We start from the raw sequence: 27,427 nt of genomic DNA, 5'->3' as shown, positions 1-27,427 counted from the left end.
AGTTTGTAGGAGTTGGAAAAGGCAAGGAAACTGATTCCCCCACAGAGACTTCAGAAGGCACATGACCCTGCAGTGCATTGGTTTTAGCACAGCAAGACTGTGTCAGGTTTCTGGTCTACAGAATGGTAAGATAACATATTTGTGTTGTTTTAAGTCACTCAGTTTGTGTTCATTTGTCTTAGCAGCAGTAGGACACTGATACTATACCTCATTGACCTATGTTTCCTAAACTGTGGCAATTTGATATTTATGAATTCCAGAAAGAGAGATTATGTTTGTAAACTGGTCTGTTAATCTGGGCATGATAACATTGTGATTGTATTAGATTCAGCCGAGACATCTCATTAACCATTCTAAGGTGCACAGGATGGAGGAACAGAGTATGGATTAGAGTGGACTTACTGATATTCTATTCATGAACTATTGTGATTAGTCATCGAAGAAAATGTGGCATTGGTGTGGAGAAAGTGGCCATGGTGGCTAGTGGGGGTAGGGAGTGGGAGGAAGAGATGAGATGTGGGGGCGTTTTCGGGACTTGGAGTTGTCCTGGGTGGTACTGCAGGGACAGTTACCAGACATTGTATGTCCTCCCATGGCCCACTGGGTGGACTGTGTGAGAGTGTGGGCTATGATGTGGACCATTGACCATGAAGGTACAGCGGTACTCAGAGATGTATTCACCAAATGCAATGAATGTCTTATGATGATGGAGGAGGTTGTTGTTATGGGGTGAGAAGTGGGGTGAGGGGGGTACCTCATATTTCTTTAATGTAACATTAAAAAAATAAATAAAGACAAAAAAGAAAAGAAAAAAAAGATTAGGACTTTGCTTCAACCACATCATTATAGTGCAGCTCTGCATTGAGTTCCTTTCCCTTTGGTGAGCTGATAAAACTGACTTTCACATGGCAGTAAACAAAGGAGAAGAAGAACACAGAGGAGGAAAGACAGCTCATTAGGCATGGCAAAGACCCTGGGAAGAGAGGTGAACCTGCTATTCTACAGCTGACCTTGTGAAGAGAACAGAGTAGCTGAGCCTGGAAAGAAATGAGCCCCTGGGAGAGAGACAAGCCTTATGCCAGCCTACAGCTGAGAGTGGAAGGATCTGGGACCAAAAACCTGTATATGAGTGTTCCTAGCAGCGCTGTTTGTAATAGCCATAAACTGGAAATAACCAAATATCCTTTAACAAGTGAATGGTTAAATAATCAGTGGTGCATCCATACAATGGAATACTACCCAGGTATAAAAAGGAATCGACTATTGATACATGCATACTTAGATGGCTCTCGGGCATTACGATGAGTGTAAAAATCAATCTCAAAAGGCCACATACTGTATGACACCCTTTACCTAACATTCGTAAAATGAAAGCTTATAGAGATGGAAAACAGATTAGTGGTTGCCAAGGGTAGCGATGGTGGGAGGAGGTAATGGTTGCCAGGGAGGTTAGGGACAGTGGGTTTGACTGTAGAGGGGTAGCATGAGGGACATCTGTGAGGTGATGGTATAGTTTTATATCTTGATTGTGATGGTGGTTACGCAAATCTACCCGTGTGCGAAAATGACAGAACTATCCACACACTTCATATTGATGTCAATTTCCCAGTTCTGATACTGTATGATGGTTACATAAGATGAAATCATTGGGGAAAACTGGGTGAACGATATACAGGATTATCTGTACTATCTTTGCAACTTCCTATGAATCTATAATTATTTCAGAAGAATAAGGGAAAAAAAACCTGCCCCCTACGAAATCGGTGGCAGTAACCTCACCCATGGCATCCCAGGGTTCCTGTTTCAGTAGTGACACTCACCATCATCTGTCACTTTTCACATGGACTTGGCCATATGACCAAATATGTCCCTAAGCCTGCCCCCCAGATCACTGAGGGCAAGACTTGGGCCTGATTCCCTGAATTTCAGGGCAGTTGTCTGGGTATTTGTTTAATACAATTGAACCTTATGCAAGCAGTGTGGAAGAGTGGGGCCCTTATGAGACTGTGGTAGCCAGTGGTCCCTGTGGGCTGAGTTGACAGTGAGGGAGGAGAAAGATAACTACACTTTATACGGAGGTAGTTGGGGTTTCGATGGGTCAGTGCTGCACTGGCCATCTGCCATGTGGCCTGAGCACATCCCTGCACACTTCTGCTGGCTATGCCTCAAATGCAAGGCTTGATGGCTCTTTGCATGAACCATTTCTCAGAGTTGTTTTTTCAGCAGGCAACCTTGAAGGGAAGGTAATTTCTGACCCTTAACCCCTAAAGAAGGAGCAGACTTAGTGTTCCTCAGCTGTAATGGAAGTCCATTGCATGCATAGTGTCTATCTGAGCCTCTCTGTGCTGCCACCTGTGGACTTAGGGGCATGGGTGCTCATGCCGATTGCTAGTTATGAGTAATAAAGACTTTTGTCTCTAATGCAGGGGCCTCGTGTCTGTCTTCTGCCCACGTCCATGAAACTGTAGCAGGCAAGCTTGTTCGTTTGCAAGTAGGATGAAATTCCAGACCTTGACAGAGTGTGGTTCCTGGATAGTGTGTTGTTTTGTCCAGTCTTCAGGATCTGAAGAGAATGACACCGACTTAGCTGGTTTTTTGTTTTTTGTTTTTAATTTTAAACGACACTTTAGATTACATAAATGTTACATCAGAAATATAAGGGATTCCCATATGCCCCATTCGTTCCCCTGCATTTTCCCACATCAACAACCCTCATTAGTGTGGTACATTTGTTGAAATTGATGAACACATATTTTTGAAGCTTCGTTACTAACCATGGGTAACAGTTTATAATTTATACTCTATCCCCCGCAATTTTGTAAGTTATGACAAAATATACAATTACCTGTATCCGTCACTGCAGTGTTATGCAGGACAACTCCAGTGTCCCCAAAATGCTCCCATATTACACTTATTCTTCCCTCTCCTTACCCTCAGAAACTCTGGTGGTCCCTGCTTTTATATCAAAGATAAAAGTGCTTCCATTGCTAGAATAATGTAGAATGAGTCTGTAGTAGACTAACAACAAGTCTACTTTAGTCCATTGTTCATTCCCCAATCTTGAGGATTTTGGGATGGTGATGCTCACTCTGCTTCTAATTGAGAGGGACTTCCTTTGGGCTCTTGTTACCCCATGGTAGTAAACTGTCTGCTCAACTTAGAGCCCATTGGCCCCTTCCACTGGCCCTTGGGTGATTGCTCACACCCAAAGGAGTCCCATAGGGACAAAATTCAGGTCAGTTGAATGCCAAATAATGGACCCCTCTAGAACTCATCTGTCTATCTGCCCTGCCATCTCTGTGTCTGTCTCTTGAAAGAGCTCATCAATATCTACTCCATCTCTCTGCTTCTTTAACCTCAGGGTTGCCAGGCAAGAAAGATACAGGGAAAAAGTTAGGGGCAGCCATGTGGCCTTGGCCTTGTGCATTCTGGCGACTTTTATTTATACGAGCATTACATATATCCATTGCTGAATATCTCTGAAGTTAATTGTTGATTGTTTGAGGAACATAGAAAATAATACTACAGAGCCATTGGGCATACAAGAAGCAAGAGGATTTTTTTTTTTTTTTGAAATACCAGAACCAGGGATTAAGGCCTGGACCTCCTATGTGGGAAGCCAGTGCTCAATCCCCAAGCCACATAGGCTCCCCTAAATTGGTTTATTGTTTGTTTACTTGTTGTTTGTTAGTTTTTTTTATTTATTAGGAGACACTGGGAACTGAATTGGGGACCTCCCATGTGGGAAGCAGGCACTCACAGCTTGAACCATATCTGCTCCCCAGTGACTTTTTTTTTAAAGAAATTTTATTGAGGTATATTCTCAGAGCATCAACCCACAGTGTACATTCAGTGGCTTTTGGTATAATTATAGAGTTGTGTGTTCATCACCATGATCAATATTATAGCATTTTCATTACTCCAACAAAAAAAAACTCCCCACACCTTAGCTATCACCTCTCAATCCCTCTATCTCAGGCAAGTTATTTTAACCTCTTTGAGAATCAGTTTTTCTCCCCTGTAAAATGGTGTCTTTACTACTAGAATGTGTACACCCAGGTTGTTGTGATAACATGCAACAGCATCCAGCGTCTTACCTTGCTGCTCACACATACACATTTGCCTCTCTTGAAGTACCTAAATCCCCAACTTCTCTTAGAATTCACAGTCAAGGGAGGTGGAGGGGGAGAGGAATGCTAGGGTTAGACGCAGATGAAATAACAGAGGAGTGGAGGGCCAAGATAGGCTCTTGAAGTCAGGGCCCTTCCTCTTTAGGCCTCAGCACTCAGCTCTGTGGTTATCTGCATGCCTCCCAGAAGGCAGATAAAGTACTGAGTGATGGCCTTAAATCATGAATGTTAAACATGAATGCTTTATTGCTTTAATGACTACATCAGGAGGTGGCCATGGGCCAGTGGATAGGGCATCTGTCTACCACACGGGAGGCCCATGGTTCAAACCAGGGCCTCCTTGACCCGTGTGGAGCTGGCCCATGCCAGTGCTGATGCGCGCAAGGAGTGCTGTGCCACACAGGGGTGTCCCCTGCGTAGCGGAGCACCACGGGCAAGGAGTGTGCCCCGTAAGGAGAGCCGCCCAGTGCGAAAGAAAGTGCAGCCTGCCTACGAATGGCATCTCCCACATGGAGGAATGACACAAGATGATGCAGCAAAAAGAAATACAGATTCCTGTGCTGCTGACAACAGCAGAAGCGGACAAAAGAAGACGCAGCAAATAAACACAGAGAACAGACAACTGGGGTGGGGTGGGAGGGGAGAGAAATAAATAAATCTTTAAAAAAAAAAATAATGACTACGTCATGCATTGTGGTTCTTGTTAAGACTGTCTACAGTGCCAGGGGCTAAGATTTAATAGCCACTTAGCCAAACAGTAGAGTTACTCTGTTACTTGGACTTATTTACCTTCTTCTAGTCCAATCTTTGGGCACAGGTGGAGATACAGCTGGTGTTAAAGAAAACAAAATGGCCACCTGCATGGGCCGTTGCTGGGGGAAACCCTCTGGGGGAGTTTTATATTATTTATGAATTCCAAAAAGAGATATTCATTATGTTTTTTAACAGGTCTGTACCTATGGGTGTGATAGCCCATTGAGTGTATTAAATTCAGAAGTTTCACTTACTTTATTGAATCAAGATTAGGGTTTTGATTCTACCACGTGATTAGGGTGACTCAGTGTGTTCCCCTCCCCCCTTGTGAGCTATATAGACAGACAGTCACTCAAGGAGAACCCAGAATAAGATACACACAGAGGGGGAATTGGATGTGGTTCAACGGATAGAGCTTCCACCTACCATGTAGAAGGTCCAGGGTTCAATATCCAGGGCCTGCTGGCCCATGTGGTGAGCTGGCCCACGTGGAGTGCTGCCACATGCAAAGAGTGTCACCCTGCTCAGGGTGCCCCCCGTGCAAGGAATGGCCCCCACACACGGAGTGCGGCCCGGTTCAGGAGGGTAGACCACCCAGGAGTGGTGCTGCTTTCCACAAGAAGAGCTGATGCAGCAAGCTGACACAATGAAAAAAAGACACAGAGAAGAGACAACATGAGATGCAGTGAACTAGGCAGGTGAGGTGGAGCAAGTGAACGATCACCTCCTCCCGCTCTAGAAGGTCCAATGATGGGTTCCTGGAGCGGCCTAATGAAAATACCACAGACAAAGAAGAACACACAGTGAATGGACACAGAGCAGACAATGGGGGAGGGGAGACGAAATAAAAAGAAAAAAAAAAGACACACAGAGGAATAGAAAGAGCACCACAAACACAGAAGAGGAATGAACTTTGATCCTGTGGTGCTGGAATGAGCATGACAGTCTATAGCTGACCTTGTGAAGGAACCAGAGCAGCTAAACCTAGGAAGAAATAAGCCCTCCAGCCCGCAGCTCAGATCAGAAGAAGCTGGGCCCATTGAGTCTTAGGGGAAAGAGGAAGGCTGAACCCTCACAGACATTGCACGCCATCTGGCATTGTAGCAACAGAGTTTGGTGAGGAACTAATCTTGAGCTGGACTCTTTAGGCCTTGTGACTGTAAGCTTCCACCCCAAATAAATACCCTTTATAACAGCCAACAGAGTTCTGGTACTTTGCATTGGCACCCCTTTTGGCTAACACACCCTCTTCAGAAGGGCTTGCCTAAGAAAAGGAACACATGGTACAGGGTTGGTGATAAGCAACACCTGCTAATAAACTGTTTTGGGGTCAATAGAGATAGCTCATCAGGTGGGACAAGCACACCATAGTAATCAGCTTATATCTGCCCTTCACCCCCCCAACTTTGTAAGACTCTCCCATGTAAAAGGGGAACTTAACGTCAGTCAGTTGGAACATCTCCTCACTAGTCTCTATGTTCCCACTCCCTCAGAGGAGCTCCGTTCTGCTTTCTCAATGAGATGCTGCTGTGTGTGTGAATCGTTCAATACAGCCACGAGATGAAGAGCCAACACAGCCTCTTGCATGAAGAGTTTTTATTTTATCACAAGGTACTAGGTTTTCAGACTTCTCCCAGGAGACCAATTCCTGTGCGCCCTGATGCTGCCTACAGCTCAGTTTTGGGGTGGGACCCTTCCGGGGCTCTGGGGCCCTTTGAGGAAGCCAAGTTCACAGCCTCCTGGATATCCTGGGCGGCCCTGAGGCCTGACTTGATGGCTGTGTCAATCCAGCCGTGGGGCAGGGACGTGTGCTCGCCGACGAAGTAGATCCGCCCTTGAGGTTGGCAGAGTTCCTGAACATAGTCCACGTATTGGTAGGGGGTGAAGGAGACAATGGCGCCCATGGAATAGGGGTCCTGGCTCCAGTCCTTGACCTTGGAGTAGGGGCACAGGGCCCGGAGCTCCTCCTTGGGCCGGTTGTGGATGGCAGCCAGGTCATCCAGGACGACATCCACCGCTCGGGCAGGGTCCATGGCAGTGAAGATTGAAGTGTCATCGTCCAGGGTGAAAGAGGCCAAGAGGACCCCTGTGCCATTGGGGAAGATGTGGCTGGGATAGATGATGAAGCGGGAAGGCCGGTCTGTGGTGGAGTAGCCACCAAAGATGCCGTCACGCTCCCAGAAGCGCTCTGTGCAGGCCAGGGCCACCTTGGTAGCACTGTGGTAGTGGACAATACGCAGTGCATCCTCTTTGCTTGGGGAGAGGGGTGGCTGAAAGCGGAGCAGCCGGGCCGCCCTGCTCGTGGTGGCCACGACGACATAGTCTGCAGTCAGCAGTGCTCTTGGCCGCAGAGGGTTGGGGGTCTGGTACCTGATGCGGACGTGGTCACCTGACACCTCCACCTCCTCAGCTGGTGAGTGGAGCCGGACAGTCCTTGGCAAGAGGGAGTCGTGCAGGGCAATGGGGAGCTGGTCAAAGCCTCCGGTAATTTCATCAAAGCTGAGGATGAATAGGCAAGAAAGAGGGAAGTGAGCTGATTGGCAAGGCCATTGGGGCTAGACATGGGCTGAGTCCTTTAAAGGACTTGCTTGGGCCCAGGGCTAGAGGGATGAGCAGTTGGAAGAAGGAAAACAGGCAAGGCCAAATGACCATTAGCTACAAGGGGCTAGTGAAAGGGGCACCTTCAGGCTGACAGGTCAGACAAAGGCCTCCCCTGTGGGCAGGTCCGGCCCCGTGCTGGGTACAAGATTTAGAGGATGCACAGTGGTCTGGCACCCAGCCACTTCCCTCTTGCCCCTTTGGGTGGCCATCTCCATACAGTGCTCCAAAGCCCCATGTCATCACCAGGATTCTCAGTCACAGGGCTGACAAGTACACAAGACCCTTGCAGTCACTCTCAGCACCTTCTATACAATGCCCTTTGTGAGAGCCCAGCACAGGGTGGGCTCTCTATGCATGAAGGTGTAGTACCACTAAGATTCCCCATTCAGGAGCAGATGTGGCTCAAGAAGTTGAGTGCCTGCTTTCACACAGGAGGTCCCTGGTTTGATTCCCCATGCTTCCTAAGAACAACAAAAAAAAACAAACTAAAAAATGTCAGGGGAGCCAATGTGGCTCAGTAGTTGACTCAGAGTAACCTATGTGGCTCAGTAGTTGACTCAGGGGAGCCTATGAGGCTAATAGTTGACTCAGGGGAGCTGATGTGGCTCAGCAGTTGATGCAGGGTTGCCATGTGGCTAATAGTTGACTCAGGGTAAAAAATGTTGCTCAGTAGTTGACTCAGCGTAACCTATGTGACTTGGTAGTTGACTCAGGGGAGCTGATGTGGCTCAGTAGTTGACTAATGGTAACCTATGTGGCTTAGCAATTGACTTAGGGGAGCTGATGTGGCTCAGTAGTTGACTCAGGGTAACCTATGTGGCTTAGCAGTTGACTCAGGGGAGCTGATGTGGCTCAGTACTTGACTCAGGGTAACCTATGTGGCTTAGCAGTTGACTCAGGGGAGCTGATGTGGCTCAGTAGTTGACTTAGGGTAACCTATGTGGCTTGGTAGTTGACTCTGGGTAACCTATGTGGAGCCGATATGGCTCAGCAGTTGACTCAGGGGAGCCAGTGTGGTTCAGTAGTTGAGCACTGGCTTCCCACTTACGAGGTCCAGGGTTATCCCCCAGCGCTGGTCTGTCTAGGGAGTCCCCTTCCCTTCCATCCTTCTTTCAAGCAGGCCTTGGCTTGAATTTAAACTGATTTGCCCAGACTACCTAAGTTGGGGGGTTGGCAGAGAGGACACTAGTGGGGAAAGAAGAGGTCTGGAAGCTCAAATATCTGAGTCTGCTTGGCTCTCCAGCAACCACAGCCTGCCCTCCTGTCGATATCCACAACTTTGTTTGTCTGAGTGGGGTCTCACGGAACCAGGGAGCACATACTCCATTTTATTTCACCTTTACAGCCCCAGAGTGGATGGCTAGCTGCCAGTAGGCTGGGGGCTGTGGGTCCAGATCCAGCCTCACTAGTGCATCTTTTGGTGCTGAAAGCCTCAAGCTTGAGCTGTGGCCATCGTCCTACAACATCTGTAACCTCCTGGCACGATTGTCCCTTAGCCAGTGGTTCTTAAAGTGGGGTTCCTAGACCAGTACTATGTGCATCACTTGGGAACCTCAGGCCCGGTCCAGATCTCTGGAGTCAGAAACTCTGAGGGATGGGACTTCCAAAGCTTGAAAACACCTGCTTTCACCCCTTGCTCCCTTATTGTTCCTTTGGGGATCCTCACCTGCTCTAACAAGTTCTTCCACCACTCTTCTGGTTAGTAACCCACACACCCATGCCCATTCTCCCACTCCCCACCCCAATCCCTACGTTTGGTTGTAGAAGGAGAGGATCCTACGCAGGCTCTCCATGAAGGCCTCGCAGTAGCCAAGATCGACATTCATCAGGTCTCCGATCATCTGCACGGCCCCGCGGCTCAGGTTCCCCACCTTGATCAGGAACTCCTGCAGCCACATGCAAAGGGACAGAAGGAGGGTCAGGGTGTCTGTGGAGTTGAGGACCAGAGACCGCAAGCACCAGAAAGGATCAGGGTGGGATGGCAGGACAAGGGTGCACTCAGCTGGATACAGAGCTCTGAGAACTGTGCTCAGAGCTATTAACACGGCTGTGGAGGCCATGGCCACTGGAGGCTCTGAGGGGGGAGAGGGAGGAAGAGGGGCAATTTGCGGGCATTTTCAGGACTCGGGAATTGTCCTGAATGACATTGCAATGACAGATACAGGTCACTGTACATCTGGTAAGAAATGTGCGGGAGAGAGCATAAACTGCATGTACACCACAATCATCGCTTAGTGGCAATGCTCCAAGGCGTGTTCCTCAGTTGTGACACATGGACCACACTAATGGAGGATGTTGTTATTGTGGGAAAATGTGGGAGGGGAGGGAGCGGGGCATAAGAACAGCAAAAACAGAACAAAGGGTACTGAACTGCATAGCAAGCCAAAGCTGCTGCACCTTCATCTTCCTTACCCAGCCCTTCCCCACTGGTGTTTAACTGATTCCTCTTGGTGTCCCGAGGAAAGATGATTTAGTCCTGGCTCCAAAAAGATTAAGACTTCTAGGGAAACCTGCCATCCACCAGAGCACTTAAACCTTGGGCCTAAACTAAATGAAGAGGTATAATTAAAGAATTCCCCAAATATTCATGGGAGAATTTAGAATTCTTTTGGGTGCCTATGATCCAGGATTATCTGACCTTTATCAGCTTGTGCATGTGTTGGTCCGAATTCTGATGCTAAATCCTGGATGGCAAAAGCTGGTCAGACCTGGAAAGGGACCTACAAAATTTCTCTTTCCATGATAAATCTGAAAGTCAAATAAGGTTGGGAAACAGGGCAAAGTTTTTACAAGATTACATGTCAGGGCAAAGAAAACCTTAAAAGTCTCCTCCACAGATTAAAATGGAAAAGCTTTACATCTCATATTAAACAAAGAAGTTCAACTTGTCCCATCTGCCAAGAACAAAAATTCTGATAACTAAATCCAAATGTTTTAAAAATTCAGGCATACTTAATCTAGGTAAACCTTTAGCAAACAGGACTTGTTGACTATTGTTAATCAAATAAAAAATAACTATGTCTTCTGAGTTATCAACATTAAGTGCAATATAACAATTTTACATGGTAATAGGTTGCAATCTACTTGGGTATGTTCTTCCTAAATTTATACAGATTTGCTGATGAAATAAACTAGCATTGTATCTACTAGAAGTTTAAAATGATGAAAATGTAAATCTGTGTTTAACCAAATTGAGATATTATTCTGACAAGCTTTATTTCAAGAGTTATTGTGTTTTGTATAATGTTGACTTGAAGACGATTACTAAGGTCATTTTCGTAATTTAAGTATGTAAGGAATACAGGATGAGTTTTGTTAAGGAAAAATAGTAGTTTTGTCCTAAAGTAAACGGACTGGATGTTGCAGAATGAGAAATAGGAAAAGTGTAGAAAAAACACAAAGGAATATAAAAAGTTGTAGAGGATGTGGAGAAGTGGCTATTATTTGTCATGTTCAATGGTAAGATTTGAAAGGCTTATTTATAAGATTTTTTTAAAGGGCTTTCATATAAGATAATATTTTCATGTAAAATTAGAATTTGCATTTCTCTCTATTAAAAGTGTAAAATTTTTTTGGATTATTGGCTGCTTTTAGTGAGAGGTTATAAAAGCTTTTGCTTAACTATCTGAGTAACATGCCTAGAAAGCAAAGTTTCTATGTCATATCAGAATAGCTTCACTGATACTTATATTGACTTTATCATCCTCTTTTAAGAGGATGTCTTCTCACTTTAAAAAGAACTAAGTTTTTATTTCCTTTTTAAAAAACAATAATTTTACCTCCTATATTTAATTTTAAAATCTTTCATTATCACTTTCGATAAGTTGGTAAACAACTACTGTTTATCAGTGACCTATAATCCTATTTAGGATCTCCCTGACATATTTGCATTCTCAGAATCAAACACTAAGGGATACCCTTTGAAGACATGCCTGAATTTCCTTATCTTATTTTCAGTCTATTCTCTTATTCATCCTATACCCCTTCCAACTCCCAGTCTCCACCCCAAAAATATCCTATCTTCAACATGATCTCCTTTTTATAAATTTTTAAATTTTTATTTTATTTTTTCCATGATTTCCTTTTATCTCCTATTTACCCTATTTTTGCACTATGTACTCCTATCTTGAACACAATTCCTTTGTATACCACCACAGAGCAAAGGAAACCATTCAGAATAAATTCTGGGTCCGTGCCCACCCCCCACTTTGTCCCCAAACAGGTATTCCTGTAATAGCCATATCCCTTTCACTTGCAGTCTTGGCACTGACAGGAAACATTAGATACACCCAACCAGATAGATCCTCTTTTTGGAATGACTGTGCTGGGCATTAAGAGCCCCCAGACTGGATGACAATGTGACCTCTTAATTCATCCCACAAGGCCAACCAAATCTTCATGTCAAGACCAGATAAAGATACCACAAGAAAAGAAATGACTGATCAATAACACTAATGACTTTTGATGCAAAAATCCTCAACAAATACCAGCAAATTGAATGCACTTTAAAAGAGTCAGAGGGAAGCAGACATGGCTCAACTGATAGAGCATCCGCCTATCATATGGAGGGTCCAGGATTTGATTCCCAGGGCCTCCTAATCCATATGGTAAGCTGGCCCATGCACAGCACTGCCACGCAAGGAGTGCTGTGCCACACAGGGGTGCCTCCGCATAGGGGTGCCCCATGTGCAAGGAGTGTGCTGCACAAGGAGAGCCACCCTGCATGAAAAAAGCATAGCCCATTCAGGAGTGGCACCGCACACACAGAGAGCTGGCACGGCAAGATGACACAAAAAAAAGAGATGTAGTTTCCCGGTGCCACCTGACAATGCAAGCGGACACAGAACATACAGCGAATGGACACAGATAGCAGACAATGGCGGAAGAGGCGAAGGGGAGAAAAAAATCTTAAGAAAAAAAAAAAGAGTCATACACCATAATTAAGTGGGATTTATCCCAGGTATGCAAGGGTGGTTCAACATAAGAAAGTCAATTAATGTAATACACCACATTAACAGAATAAAGGAAAAAAAAACCCAAAACAATCCACACACATGGTCATCTCAATTGATGTAGAAAGTCACTAGAGAAAATTCACCACCCTTCTTGATTAAAACACTTATAAAATTAGGAATAGAAGTAACCTTGCTCAACATGATAAAGGGAATATGCAAAAAAACCCACTCCTAAGATTATATTTAATGGCGAAAGACTGAGAGCTTTTGCTCTAAGACCAGGAGCAAGACAAGGATGCTCACTGTCACTACTCTTATTCAACATTGTACTGGAAGTTCTAACTAGAAAAATTAAGCAAGAAAAAGAAAGAGAGCACATCCAAATTGGAAAGGAAGAAATAAAACTTTCCCTATTTGTAGATGGCATGATTCTACATCCAGAAATTTCTGAAAAATCCACAACAAAGCTACTAGAGTTAATAAACAAATTCAGCAAAGTGGCGGGGTATAAGATCAACACGTAAAAATCAGTGGTGTTTCCACACCCTATTAATGAACAATTGGAAGAATAAATCAGGAAAATTCCATTTACAATAGCAACTAAAAGAATCAAATATGAAGGAATAAATCTAACCAGAGATGTAAAGAACTTGTATACAGAAATCTGAAATGCATTGCTAAAATGAGTTAAATATGACCTAAACAAATGGAAGGACATGCCATGCTCATGGAATGGAAGTCTAAATATTGTTAAGATGGCAATTCTACTGAAAGCAATATACTCAAACCAATCCCACTAAAAATTCCAGCAACCTCCTTTACAGAAATTGAAAAGACAATCATCATATTTATATGGTAGGTTGAGGGGCCCTAAATAGCCAAAGCCATCCTGAAAAAGAGGAACAAAGTTGGAGGATGAACACTTTCCAGTTATAGAACTTATTACAAAGCCACTGCAATAAAAATAGCCTGGTACTGGCACAAGAATAGACTGACCCTGGTATCAAAATGAGGGTTCAGAAATCATGCCTGTCACTTATTGAATTTTGAAAAGGGGGCAAAAACCACTCAACTAGGAAAGAATAGTATCTTTAAAAAATGTGCTAGGAAAACTGGATCTCCACTCATTTGCAAAAGAATGAAAGTGGATTCCTACTAATGTGGGCTATGAGTGGAAGGCTCTTTGTATCTTCAGAGATAACCTAAACTATCTATAACTTGTGAGTGTGCGGTGATAAAAGGCTGCAGTCCTGCCCTTAGTAACCATGGCAAGGACTCCAGTCCCAAGAAACAGTTTATCAATACAAAGTCTATAAACTTTAAGTATTCAGGGGAAATGTAAACGAAATACCCTTAAAGCTTATCTAGAATGCCTGAAGTCCATGCTAAAAGCTTACCTAAGATGTAGAAGATATATATGCTAATTCAAGCCTATTTAAAACTTAAATAAAAAGACCTTTTAGCCTTTCCTCTGTATAAAAAGAACTCAAAAATCTTGTTCCAGGCTTGGGATTAAAACAAAAAACTCCCGAGTCCGGCCAGCCATCAATAAACCATTTTTCCTTCTCAAAATCATTCCTGAGTCCTGGCCTCTCTATATGCAAATAATTAAACCTCTCTCAAATTCTACAACATTTTCGGTCCACGAAGGGATCGCAAACGAATCCAGAGACTGTAGAATTTGCTGCCCCTTCCAAATCCCCGAGGAAGCCGGGAGGACTCGGGTGAACCCCAAATCTGGGTGTCCCTGGATTAAATTTAATCCAGAAAAGATGTTAGCTATACCAGAATCTTCCCGACAAAAATCGAGGGCAATGGAAGGTCTGAAGAAAAGGATTCTGGAAACGAAAAAGAACTCCAAACATGAAAGAATGTAAAACTCCCTGGGTGAGCACAGTCTGGAAAGCCCTAGCTTTAATTGGTAGGAAGGAGAAGCAGATCACCTCCCAAGAGAACCCTAGTAGCCCCAGAAAATTGGGGGAAAGCTGTTCTCTCTTAAGTCTGGAATAAGGAGAAAAAGCAGAAAAAAGCCCTGGTGGTTTAGGTTTGCCTAACTGCATGTTAAAATCTTGTACTGTTCTTATATCCACTAAAGGAGTGGAGGCTTGATTTTAATAAAAAGGGTTGTTTATAGGTTCAAGTCCTAACATCCTAGAAATTAGTCTAATATTAAAAAAAAAAACAACTTAGTTACAGGAAAACGAATCAGCTTTTCTAGTGGAGCTTGGTCTGGGTATAAAGTTAAACAGTAAAAAAAGTCTAGCTGAAATCTTTTGTTATGGTGCTAAATTATAAATGAATTCGCTTTATGTCAAATGTTAAGTGTTCTAAGTTTTGTGATGGCTGTAGGGGCAGCCATTCTGAAAAAATATATATAAAACTTGTGGGTCAAATTAGTAACCTTTGTGCTTCTGTCTGTGTCAGCTCAATGCTAGTGTTAGAGTTGTGTCATTATGTAAAGTAGAATTGAGTAGAGCTGGAGCCCTCCCTTGCCATTAGCAAAGAGGTGAAATAATTATGGAACAAAACTGAAAAGCCTGGATGTTTGCAGAGTCTAGATGTTTGTGCATACTCTGCTGTCTTGTCTCTGGTCTGGCCCTTTGCCGGGGCTTGGAGGCCATCTGTGTCCTCGCCACACACCCAAATTTGTTAGGGCTGTTCCAGCAGAGTGGCTGATTCCCTAAAAGAGCTGCCGAATTTAAGTAGATTCTGTCTGCCCATTTTAACCAAAAGCTAGAAAAAAAAGAGCAGCTTGACCCCTTCTATTCATAAGCCACTTTCCTATTTGATTGTTGTGCACCCAACTGCCTGGAAGGGGCGGGGGTGGGGTGGAAGTGAAGGGAGTAAAAAACAGAATCAAAATAAATGCAGTAAAGTTCCCTCCCTAGAGTGTCAAAGCCAAAATACGTTTGCATTCTGCCCAGGTTCTTAAAAGATATTGTAGAACTTTAAGTAAGAGAATATGTTCTGTCAAAGTAAAATTTGTCTTAAAAGTATAAATAATTATAAAAGTTCAACACAGCATTGTTTAAATTAAGGTATTTAAATGGCTAATTGCAAAAAGTCATTATTAAACAAAAACTGAATTAATAACAATAATAAAATTAATTTTATAACAAAAAAACTTTTCTTTAGCAGCCAGCCTCCCCTGCCAACCTGCTTCCAAAAAACTATTTCTAATATTACATGCAACTAAGTATTTAAAGTAAAAAAAGTTCATTATTTTAACAAGCTTGTTTAGTATTAATGGGAATTATATATTGTAAAAAATTTGCCTGGTAACTTAGTATATAGGATATATAAAATATGTTTTTATTGTTAAGGAAACAGAAAATGATTTTGTCCTAAGATAAAATAATTGATTATTGGAAAGAGTCAAATGTGGAACAAAACCTAAATGAATACTAAGTGTAGGCTTGTGGAAAAAAAATTTTATAATTGAAATTAAATAAAATCAATATACAAAAAAAATCTGTTTTATCAAAATAGCTTCTTGTGCTTTAACCTCATCATTTCCTCAGTGTTTAGAAAAACAAAGTCTTATCTCTTTTAAAAAACATTATGTTCTAAAAATCAAATCCTGAAAAGTAGCTTTTTCTTTCAAACTAACTGCGAGAAGTTTATTCTTTTACCTTAAAAGAAAAATTAAAATGATAGTTAAATTCATTTAATATATTATAAGTCAAATAAAAAGTGTTTAAAAGTGTTATAAAATTAACAAGTTTTAAAAAAATTAATAAAAACTGTAACTAAGAGTTAAAATCATTTATAAATGCATATATATTATAAAACAGCAGAAAAATAATAACTAAAATTATAGCTAAGTGAATTTAGCTTAAACTATTATTTAAGTGTAAATTCTAAACTAATCTTTCCTTTGTTTATGGTTACTTCAAGCCTAACCTCACCCCTTGCCTTTGCCTATAGTTTTTTTTCATAATAGCTTCAGCCCCTACAAGCCAAAGAAAAGGTAAAACATCATTGTCTCCTGTCCTAGTATTAGTAACCCTTTCTCTCATGAATTCAAGTATAAACTAAATAAATTGCTGCCTGATAAAATAAAGTTAAACAACCACTGAAGTTTTATTATCTCCAAAATCAAAAAAAAAAAAAAAAAAAGAGGAAAAATTCTCCTGCCCTAACAGTCAGGGCTCCTAAGAGTGGCAATTCATGAGAAAAACCAGTCTGCCTCCCTGAGGCTTCAAATAGCCTCAATAAATATATATAAGATTAATCTTGTTGCTTATCCAAAATTCTGCTAAATTCAAAGTAAAATATAAAGTTCTAAAATAAAAAATAGTGCTAAAGCATTAAAAACATTTTAGTTACAATCCATTAAATAAAAAAAAATGTTGTATAAAACTGCAGTCATAGTGCAAATTAAAAAAAGTTTCAAAAGTCTTTAAAATGTTTTGCAGTCACACTTGTTTTTTAAAGTAACCAAAGTTACATTTTTGTGTCAAACTATTCATGTCTGCCTATTTGCTCAAATTGTTAAATATGCTGTTATAGAAGTAATATATATTTTTAACCCCAAATTAAGCTAAATAGTATATAAAATAATAAAATAAAGCAAATTATGAGTAACATCAACAAGTTATTTCTTTGTCTCTTTGTATCTGCCCATTTGCTCAGTGTGTATCTTCATACATCAGAGTAATATCAAATTAACAAATAAAAATTCTTAAAGAAGCTCAATTCAAATTAATAAAAACATATTTAATTTTTAATAATTTGAAAATTAAATATGCAGTTATATATGTAAGTAAATATTCTTAAAGCCCAAATTAAACTAAGCAAGATGAAAAAGTCATATAAAAATCTAATCATAAAAACAATTAAAAAAGGGCCTCCTCTTTGCAAGAGCTTTAAAGGCAAAACTAGGTGTAGCAAATTAAACATATCTACTAGGCTAGGAAATTAAAAATCAGTTTGCCCTGTAATTTCCCAGTGTAAACCTTTTGTCAACCATAAAATGTAAAAAGAAAAATTAATTTTCACATAAAGAAAAAAAAAGTTAATTAGTGTAACCTGGCAGCCTGCTGCCTCAGTCACCCACTCCCGAGTTGAACAGCAGTAGAAAAAACCAGCTTAAGCCAATCCTATGGGCAATAAAAGAATGCCCAAAAAGTAGCTAGGTCAGTGCCATTTCAGCACTAAATTCTATTCCTTATTTAACAAAAGAGAGCACGTAAAAGCTAAAATGATTGAAACGTAATAAAGGAAGCAGTTAAATCACAAACTTTTGCAAGAGAAAGTTAAATCTTCTCAAATAAGCTATAATTTCTAAAGTATCCAATCTATAAAAAAAAAACAGAAGAAGAGCTTGAATGCTAGGCCTACGAGTGTAAATTGTGTCATTTTTCTTTGTTTGAGGTGCCAGCCATATCTGGCTCTGCGCCCCTTATTGCACAATTAAGAATAAATTATTTTCTTCTTCTCCACAATCTGGTGAGCCTTATTTTCTTCCAAAAAATTTCTTCCCAACAAAATAAAAGTAATTAGTGGCTCTATTAACAAATTTCAGTAAGTAAAGAAAAGTGCATAAAAACTGCAGAAAAATCTTTCCTAGGTTATAATTAAACAAATTAAGTAATTGTGTAATGTGTTTTAAAACCTGATAATCAGTATGCTTTTAAATTATTCATTTTCATAACTTAAACAAAGGAAAAAAGTTTTTAGCTTCGTGTAAGAAAAAAGAAAAACATTCCTGAAATAAACTATAATCATTTCAATTTTATTTAACTTGAGTATAATCTCCCATAGCTAATTTAGAAACTAAATTAACACTATATGAACAAAATCTTTAAAGTAATAAAAATTATAAGTTCACATTAGTAAAATTAAGCCAAAGAAAAAATTGTAAATATGCTCTCTTAAATAGAGTAAATTTCTTTAGTTAGTAATTGTAATCAAATAAATTTATTTAAACATAAAGTAGCTAGTCAGTGTAGTTATAATCAATTATAAACAGTTTACAAAACATCTTCCAAACTAAAAATGTTCAAATAGTTCTAGTTCTAAAAGTCATTGTTAACTAAAGGGCAGAGAGGAAGGATGTGGCTTTCACTCTTGGGGATCCCTGACCAATGGGAGGATGATTTCTGGGCACAGGTTCCCTCTGAGATCTGGGACCACCTCAATGCTGAACATCCCTAACTTCTGCCTTGAGCCTGGGGAGGGGACTGAGCCCTGCTTGATGGGGTGTGGGCTGCAGGAAGGGAGGTTCCAGGGGGACTGACCTTGGTGGAGAAGGAGTCATATTTCGCCAGCAGCTGGCTGCAGGTGGTACCTTGCTTCAGCTCTTCCTCCACCTGGGCATGGGGAAAAGAGAGAAGGAGAGATGCTGGGGACTGGTGCCCATTATACCTGAAGGCTCTGTTCATGCCCCTTGGCCCATCCCCATCCACTCCCATCTAACTGTGCAGGCATGTGAGACTTGCTAGATGAGTTCAGGTGGTGAAAACCTAACCTCTGTTTCTGGACAGACGATGAGGGTTGTGGAGGTGAGGGCCAGGCCATTATACTGGAGTTCTGGAGGAGGAAAGTCTACCACCCTCTTCCTGTGTGGGGCACACTTCTTTAGTCTTAACCAGGTCATGGTGAATGGTACAGGAATGGCTGGGGCCCCTGGTTGTGGTAGTAAAGCCATTGGAAGCAGGGGTTTTGAGGAGGCTGTTCAGGTAAGGTGTGACCCACCTCTCTCATTCAGGATGGGTCTCTTTTTTTGAGTATTTATTTTTTTAACAGTATTTTTTTGAAGATACAATAAATCACAAAAAATGTTACATTAAAAAATATTAGATTCCCACATACCCCAACCCCCACCCGCACTCCTCCCACATCAACAACTTCTTTTATCACTGTGGCACATTCACTTCATTTGGTGAATACATTTTGCAGCACTCCTGCACCACATGGATTATAGCTCACATTGTAGTTTGACACCCTCCCCCAGTCCATTCAGTGGGTTATGGCAGGATAGATAATGTCCAGCACCTGTCCCTGAAATATCATTTCTGACAACTCCAAGTCCCGAAAACGCCCGCACATCACATCTCTTCTTCCCTCTCCCTGGCCTCAGCAACTCCTGTGACCACTTTCTCTTTTGATGAGGCTGTCTAGTTAATGTGTGGCCCACCTTATTCAGGACAAGTCTTCATCCTGTTTTTGGAGGCCATTACAAGAGGATAAACACAGAGAGAAAGCCACAGCAGTGATGAAACCCAGGGAGAAGGGAGAGACCAGCAGGTGCCACCATGTACCCTGCCGTGTGACAGAGGAGCCAAGGATCGCCAGCAGCCAAGCTCTAGGAAGAAAGCATCGCCTTGATTAGGCCTTGATGTGGATACTTTCCTGACCCTGAACTGTAAGCTCATAAATTTCCCTTGCTTAAGTCGAACTCATTTCATGGCAGGTGCTTTGCACAATCTAGGAAATGAAAATGTTGCCCCTGAGCTGCTGAGTAAGGCTCCAGTTGAGCTGTCCAAGGGCTGGGCGTGTCCCTGAAGAGCCTCTGCACCATCTTGGCAAGCCCAGGCTGTGGGCAAGGCCTCGCAGGAGCGCATTCCTATGAAAGAGCCTGGCTCCTCTGCAGGGAATTCAAGGGGTTTTCAAAGCAGAGGGAACTCCAGCTCAACAGAGAAAGGTGAGCAGCTACCACAGGCAGCGTCTGGCATTGCTCCTCCTCTCTAGCACTCATCTGACTTGACGATTCTTATCACCCCGGCCCTCACCACATTTCCAGGACTTTGACATTCCCACGCTCACTCGTTTCATCCCCACCACTAACCTGTGGTCATTCTACAGAAACCAGGCAAAATCAATGGCCTACTGTAAGTTCAACTGTGTCCCCCCAAAAGAAGAGTCCAAGTCCCACTCCTACATCTATGAAGAGGCTATTTAGTTAAGATGAGGTAGAACCCAGGTTAGTGTGGGCCTTAAACCAATGTGACTGGTGTCCTTATAAGAAGAAGAAATTTAGGCCCAGACAGAGAGAAGATAGCCATATGATGGAAGGCAAGGTAGAGTTAGACCTCAAGCCCCTGGCAGATTCTTGCAGACTTCAGCAACAGCACGGCCCTGGGGACACACTGATTTTGGATTCTGGCTTCCAGAACTGACAATGTGTTTCTGTGGTTTTGAGTCATCCCAGCCTGTAGCAGCCCTGACAAATGAGGCCACAGGCAGAAGCAGCTGGGGCAGTGTTTGAAGAGTCTGGGTTATAGTACACCTACCTAATACCTCGATTGGGAAAACAGTTTTAATGGAAGCTCTTTTTTTTTCTATTTTATTTTATTAAAAAAATTTTTTTTAAAATGTTACATTAAAAAAATATAAGAGGTCCCCATATACCCCCCAGCCCCCACACCCCACTCCTACCACATTAACAACCTCTTTCATCATCATGGGACATTCATTGCATTTGGTGAATACGTTTTGGAGCACTGCTGCACCACACGGATAGTGGTTTACATTGTAGTTTACACTGTCCCCCAGTCCACCCAGTGGGCCATGGCAGGACATACAATGTCCAGCAACTGTCCCTGCCGTACCACCCAGGACAACTCCAAGTCCTGAAAATGCCTTCACATCATATCTCTTCTTCCCTCTCCCTTCTCTCAGCAGCTACCATGGCCATTTGCTCCACATCAGTGTTACAATTTCTTCCATTACTAATCACAATAGTTCCATAGTAGAATATCAGTAAGTCCACCCTAATCCATACTCTATTCTGCCATCCTGTGCACCCTGGGATGGTGATGTCCTCTCTATCTATATATCGAGAGGGTGCTTAGATTAATGGAAGCGCTTTAGCTTCCTGCACAAGTTCAGCGTCGGTGCTGGGATGTGGAGATGCTGGAGTGTCGGAGCCTGCTGAGCACAGGTCTGAGTTGGGGTGTGAAAGAGGAAAGGAGGACAAAGATTAGAGCAGTAGATGCCCCTATGGCTGGGCCTAGGGTCTGGGCAAATGAGAGAGAAATCAGAGGAGGCAGCGACCCAGGAGCGCCCGGGGCTCAAGGGAAGGGTCAGGGGCCTGCCATGCATGAGGGCTGCCTGCGCCTGCCTCCACTCACCTTCTGCAGTGACTTGATGAACAGCTGCTCCGCCGTCTTGCCCTCCTCATCCGCCTTGAGGCGGTAGTCCAGCAGGTGGGGACGGGCCTCCACCTCCCTCACCTGCCGCCGCACCCCATTGACCAGCACCCAGGTCCGCAGATTATGCATGATGAACTTATTGAGTTTCAGCCCCAGCTTCCTGATGAACTCACGGGACAGCCTGTGGGGTGAGTCAGAGAGGGCTGAGCCAGGACTGGGAAGCTGCTGGCCACCTTCCTGCTGGCGGAGCGTGCCGCCTGCCCCTTCCTTGCCCTCAAGGATTTCCTGGGGCCACCCAGGCCTCGATGCACACGTGGGTTGCTCCTGAGCAGCAGGGCCCCTGGCCCCCCCCCCCCAGTGCTCTCTGGTCTCTCCACACCTGCCGGCCTCCCCCTGCTGGCTGCAGTTCCTTGGCCTCCAGCTCAGGCCGTCTGTTGGCTGCGCCCCTTGGAAACCACAGGCATCTTCCTCTGGTCTCTAACAGGTCCTCTGCTTGACCGGCTCTGCTCTGAATGGAAGGGTCTCCCGTAGAGGAAGCCCGCCCCAAGCCAATGCCCAGGTGTCCCTCCTGGAGCCCCAGCCTCCCCAGGGGGCGCCCAGGCCTTCCTGCCCAGGAGGGCACCTTGCTACTCCTGCCATCACAAACACTGCCCTCTGCCTCTTCAATCCCAGTTACCTTCGGCAACTGCGCCCTTCTAGAGAGGCAGAGAAGAATCAGTTCTGCTCTCAGTTAAATATCCTGCCATAACCCACTGAATGGATGGGGGAGAGGGTAACCTACAATGTAAAGTATAATCCATGAGGTGAAGTAGTGCTCCTAAAAATATTCACCAAATGCAATGAATGTGTCAAAATGATGAAAGAGATTGTTGATGTGGGAGGAGTGGGGGGTGAAGGTTGGTATCTTATATTTTTTAATGTGTGATCTATGTATCTTTAAAAACAAATAAAAAATATTTTTAAAAAACACAACAAAACTGGTGCTAGGGAGTGTAAACTACAAGTAAACTGTAGTCCATGTGGTGTAGCAGTGCTCCAAAAAGTGTTCACCAAATGCAATGATAGCGCTACAATGATGAAAAAGGTTGTTGAACAGATGAATGGATAAACAAAATGTGGTACATACATACAATGGAATACTACTCAGCTATAAGAAGGAATGCAGTACAGACACATGGAATGACATGGATGAATCTTGAGGACCTTAGGTTGAGTGAAGCAAGCCAGGCATTGAAGGACAGATACGACATTACCTCTCTGATATGAAATAAGCAAACCAAGCTGTCTCAGAGAGCTAGAGACTGGATGATAGGCTTACAGGAAATTGGGGGTGGGGGGTGGGGGAGAGGAAGTTTGTGAGTTGATGCCTACAAGGGGGAAATCTATGATAAAGTGGAGGTAAGTAGTTCAGTGAAGGGACACGATGGGGGCATAGGATACTTTTGAGTGGGGCTTTGCAGGCTTGAGGGGGGCTTGGGTTGGGCGGGTGGGTCAGATGGCCCAAAGAATTGCGGGGAGGACTGGGGAGAACATTTGAACAAGGGAGATTGTTAGGTATGTGGTTGAAACTACAATGTTGAGAAAACTCTTTAGAAAATATAATAAGGAAGGGTTACCTGCTTAAGGTGCTTAAGGGGAGCATCTGGCAGAGGGGCAGGCTTCTAGGGAGTGTGTGAGTGCTCATCTTGTCATAGTGTGTTATATCATTGTTATATAATTGGGTGGAGACCCATACAATGAATGGGAAGGTATACCAATATGCAGGGGAGGCCTGAAGTTCTGGAAATAAAGGAAATTGTGTCTCCCAAGTGAATTGGTGGCTCCCAGTGGGGGAGAGTGTAATATGTCAAGCCCTCAGCATTGTTGCAAGTATCTGTGAATCTGGGCCTTCAAACAGTGAAGAATGGTTGTCACTGTGGGCTCTGAGGGGAGGTGAGAGAGGAATAAAATAGATGGAAGCAGGTAACTGGGAGGGCAATGGATGTGTTCCACAAGATCATGCAATGATGGATATAGGACATGTTAAATTTCACCAAAGTTGTATGAAAGTCTATAGGCTAAAATGTAAACCGCAATGTAAACCATAACATAACTGAAAATTTAGAAAAGTATAGAGTCTAAAATATAAGCCATAATGTAAACCCAAATGGAACCATGATTGGTAGCTCTGTTTCAATATCTTTACATCAACTGCAGCAAATATAACATGAACATGTAGAAAGATCATTGCTGGGGAAGGGGGAAAAGAGTTGGATGTTGGATATATGGGAGTCCCCTATGTTGTATATCTGAATTACTGTGATCTAAACCCTTTTTGAAGAGAAAATTAAAAATTAGGAAAAATAAAAGGAGGTAGACACTAAGGAAGAAACAAAAGAAATTGTCTTACCACTGTACCTACAGGGAAACAACTATTACATTGATGAAAGGCAAAATGTCAAAAACAATGTTTTATGATATTTTTCATTTATTTTTACTTTATTTTAATTTTTCTAAATTAGTATGTATCCTATTTCTAATCTTTAAACCTAACACTACTATTTCATTTTCCTATTAATTGAATTTGGCAATATATTAGGCTTCATTTTTGAAGTTTTAGACCATAGAGGGGTTCAACAATGGCAGGGGAGGAACACTGGCATGGGGTGTTATTGATGGGGGACATGTGGTTGGGAGGGAGTTCTCTGGGGCATATACATCGGGTACATAAAAATGTTCAGATATATGTAGGATATTTTCATAGTATTTACAGTTACAAATAACAACTACGGGAGTGCTGAGTTCCTACACAGGGGAGCTCTGTCACATTCCCCAATGGAACAACAACAATCTCCCAAGTGCAACAGCAAAGACCAGGGAAGGTGGATGATCCAACAATGAGCCCTCGATATTGATGACTATGCTTATGTCCTGTGTACCTGAAAGATGAACTAGGCCTAGACTGCAGGGTGCCTAAGAGTTACCTCCTGGGAGTCTCCATGTTGCTCACATGTGGCCACTATCTAGGCCAAACTCAGCATGTAAATGCATTACCTTCCCCCTCACCATGGGACATGACTCCCAGGGATGAGCCTCCTTGGTGCTGAGGGATTAGTACCAATCACTAATGGGTGATGCAGCTAGAAAAAAACCTTGAATGAAAGGGGGGATTGGTAAAGACAAATGAGATTATATGGCTAAGAGTCTTCAAAAAGAGTCAGGAAGTCATCAGAGGGGTCATGCTTACGCATGCCTCAGCGGGATCCCAGAGACAGCCAAAGTAGATACAACCCCAGTTACTGGTGCTCCTGAGGGCTATGGAGAAACACAGTTTCTGTGGTCATGGCAGTTGGCTCTGGAGTTCAGTGCCTTGTCAATGGGCCCTACTTTGGAATTTGTGTTCCTGAGTGTGATAGAGTTGGACTCAGAGGTGATCTTTCTACACATGTCTTTTGTGTCACTTTTACTGAAACTATGATTGGTGAGGGGGTTGGTGTATACCCAGGAGACTTGACTCTCTGGACTGGCTATGTGCCCACTGGGCCCTGAGCCTCAGCAGAGTTGCAACTCCTACTCTCCAGTTTGTTGGACTTACAGAGGTCAGCTAACAGGGAGCTGAAGATGGTCAACCACAACACCAGGAAACAGAGTACCTACACCTCCAAGCAGGAGAATTGTAGCCATCAACCATGTGGGATCTAAGCACCCTCTTGATATAGAGGTGGAGTGGACATCAACATCACAGGGTACACAGGATGGAGGAATAAAACATGGATTAGTGTATTTACTCTTATTCTACTATAGAACTGTTGTGACAAGTAATGAAAGAAACTGTGGCATTGATCTTGAGAATGTGGCCATGGTAGTTGCTGAGGGCAGAAGAGGGAAGAAGAGATGAGATGTGAGATGTGGGGACATTTTTGGGACTTGGAGTTGTCCTAAATGATACTGCAGGGTCACATGATGGACATTATATATCCTGCCATAACCTACTGAAGGAAATGGGAGAGAGTGAAAACTATGATGCAAACTCTTATCCATGTGGTGCAGCAGTGCTCCAAAATGTATCCAACAAATGCAGTGAATGTGCCACAATGATGAAAGAAGTTATTGATGTGGGAGGAGTGAGGGGTGGGGAGTGGGGTGCATGGGAACCTCTTATATTTTTTAGTGTAACTTTTTTTGTGATCTATGTATCTTTTTAAAAAAAGACAATTTAATAAAAAAAGAATTTACAAAATATGTTGAGGTCAGAGGAGTGAGAGTGTGGGTTGTGGGGTATATGGTAACCTCATATTTTTTATGTAACATTTTTTGTGATCTCTGTATCTTAAAAAAAGACAATTTCATAATAATAAAAAAAGAGTTTGTTGATGTGGGACGAGTGGGTGTGTGAGTGTGGGTATATGGGAACCTCATATTTTTTTTGGTTTTCAATAGCTTAAAAACATTTTTTAAAAAGATACATAGATCATACCCATGTTACATTAAAAATAATTTTAATGTAACATTTTTGTGATCTATGTATCTTTTTAAAAAAGGAAATTTAAAAAATAAATTAAAAAAAGAGAAAGAAATATGAGGATCCCATATACCCCCCTTCCCACACCCTCTACTCCTCCGACATCATCAAATTCTTTCTTATATTTTTTTAATGTAACATTTTGTGTGATCTATATATCTTTTTAAAAGCAGACAATGAAAATAATTTCATTTAAAAAAACAAGCAAAACTGGGTGCCCGGAGAGGCTCTGCAAGTGACCTGGGACCCGGTAATGATTTAAGACCGATTCTGAAGCTGAGGTGGGTGGTCCTGCTTCGCAGTCACCCGAAATCCTGTGGAAGCATTGTGCCTGCCCTATGCCTCTTGGCCCTTGTGCTGACCCCGCCCTGTCCTTCCCAGCTGCCCGGCCAGTCTCCCGACACTCACTTGTGGTTGCTGGGAATCCTCATGGGACCAAGGTCCACGTACCACTGGGTTCCAGGCACTCTGTGTGTTTCAATTCTGCCACCTACATGCCCCGAGGCCTCCAGGACAGTCACCTAGAAGGACAGACCTTGCCTGGCCTCACCAAACCCAAACACATCCCTCCCACACCCTCTACTTGGTTCTGGAAGGGTCACCCAGCTGCCACAGCCCTTGCTTGCCTCTCCTAGTTAGAACTCAGTTTAGAATCCAGTAGTCAGACCAACCAGTGCCCCTCGCCCTGCCCTTGCCTAGAACCCTAAACCCATCGCTTGCTCTAGTTTCCGGGGACGTCCCACCTGCTCTTCCCCCCCACCCCACCCCAGAGGCCTCCTGCACCCCGAGTGTACCTGGTGGCCCGCGTCTTGCAGGGTCTTGGCGACAGTGAGCCCGGCCATGCCCGCTCCAATCACCACGATGCTTTTCCTCTCTGCTGTCTGCCCCAGCCTGTCCTTGGCCAGCTGCACCATCTCTTCATACTGGGGGTCCTCGAAACATTTCAGAAGCTGGCTGCTGAAGGCCCGGTCACCTGGGGTCACCGTGGACAGGAGCAGAAGCGACAGCCACCCTGGGTGCATGGTGGTGGAGACAGCAGTCAGGAGAGGGGCCGGGACCACAGAGGAACACTTGCTCCGAGTGCAGGTTATATCCCTGCACCTGTGATGCAATAGTGCATCACTGCCATTCGCCTTCCTCCTTCCCCCGTGGCGCTTCAGGCACAGGGATGGCCCTGCTTGCCCCACTGCCTCTCTCTGCAAGCATCTGTTGTCCCTTTGCATATTCCCCTCAGGGGACGAGGACCTCCGCCCAGTGGGGGGCTGCCCATCTTTCCCTCTCCCCTCTCCAAGTAGACAGACTGTACCTCTGGTAATTGCAGTGAGAAGACTCTGACTCATCTGGAGCTGTGGGAGGACAGGAGCGAAGATGGGGTGTGTGATGGCCTTA

At 43.4% G+C, this 27,427-nt stretch overlaps 1 protein-coding gene across 1 annotated transcript; it reads right to left on the bottom strand.

Moving 5' to 3' along the window:
- Positions 1-6,475: 6,475 nt before the first annotated feature.
- LOC101425498 (L-amino-acid oxidase-like) lies at positions 6,476-27,060 on the bottom strand. The gene is made up of 6 exons (XM_058277903.1): positions 26,833-27,060; positions 26,447-26,559; positions 21,517-21,718; positions 18,682-18,753; positions 9,237-9,370; positions 6,476-7,382 (listed from the first exon to the last, which is right to left on the bottom strand). Exons 1-6 carry the CDS (start codon positions 27,058-27,060, stop codon positions 6,551-6,553), a joined length of 1,581 nt encoding a protein of 526 aa, XP_058133886.1. The 3' UTR covers positions 6,476-6,550.
- Between the last annotated feature and the right edge of the window lie 367 nt (positions 27,061-27,427).

Source organism: Dasypus novemcinctus, chromosome 16, assembly GCF_030445035.2.
Source record: "Dasypus novemcinctus isolate mDasNov1 chromosome 16, mDasNov1.1.hap2, whole genome shotgun sequence".
Lineage (NCBI taxonomy): Eukaryota > Metazoa > Chordata > Mammalia > Cingulata > Dasypodidae > Dasypus > Dasypus novemcinctus.
The sequence above is the reverse complement of the archived record's forward strand: the minus strand, read 5'-3'. Positions and strand labels throughout refer to the sequence as shown.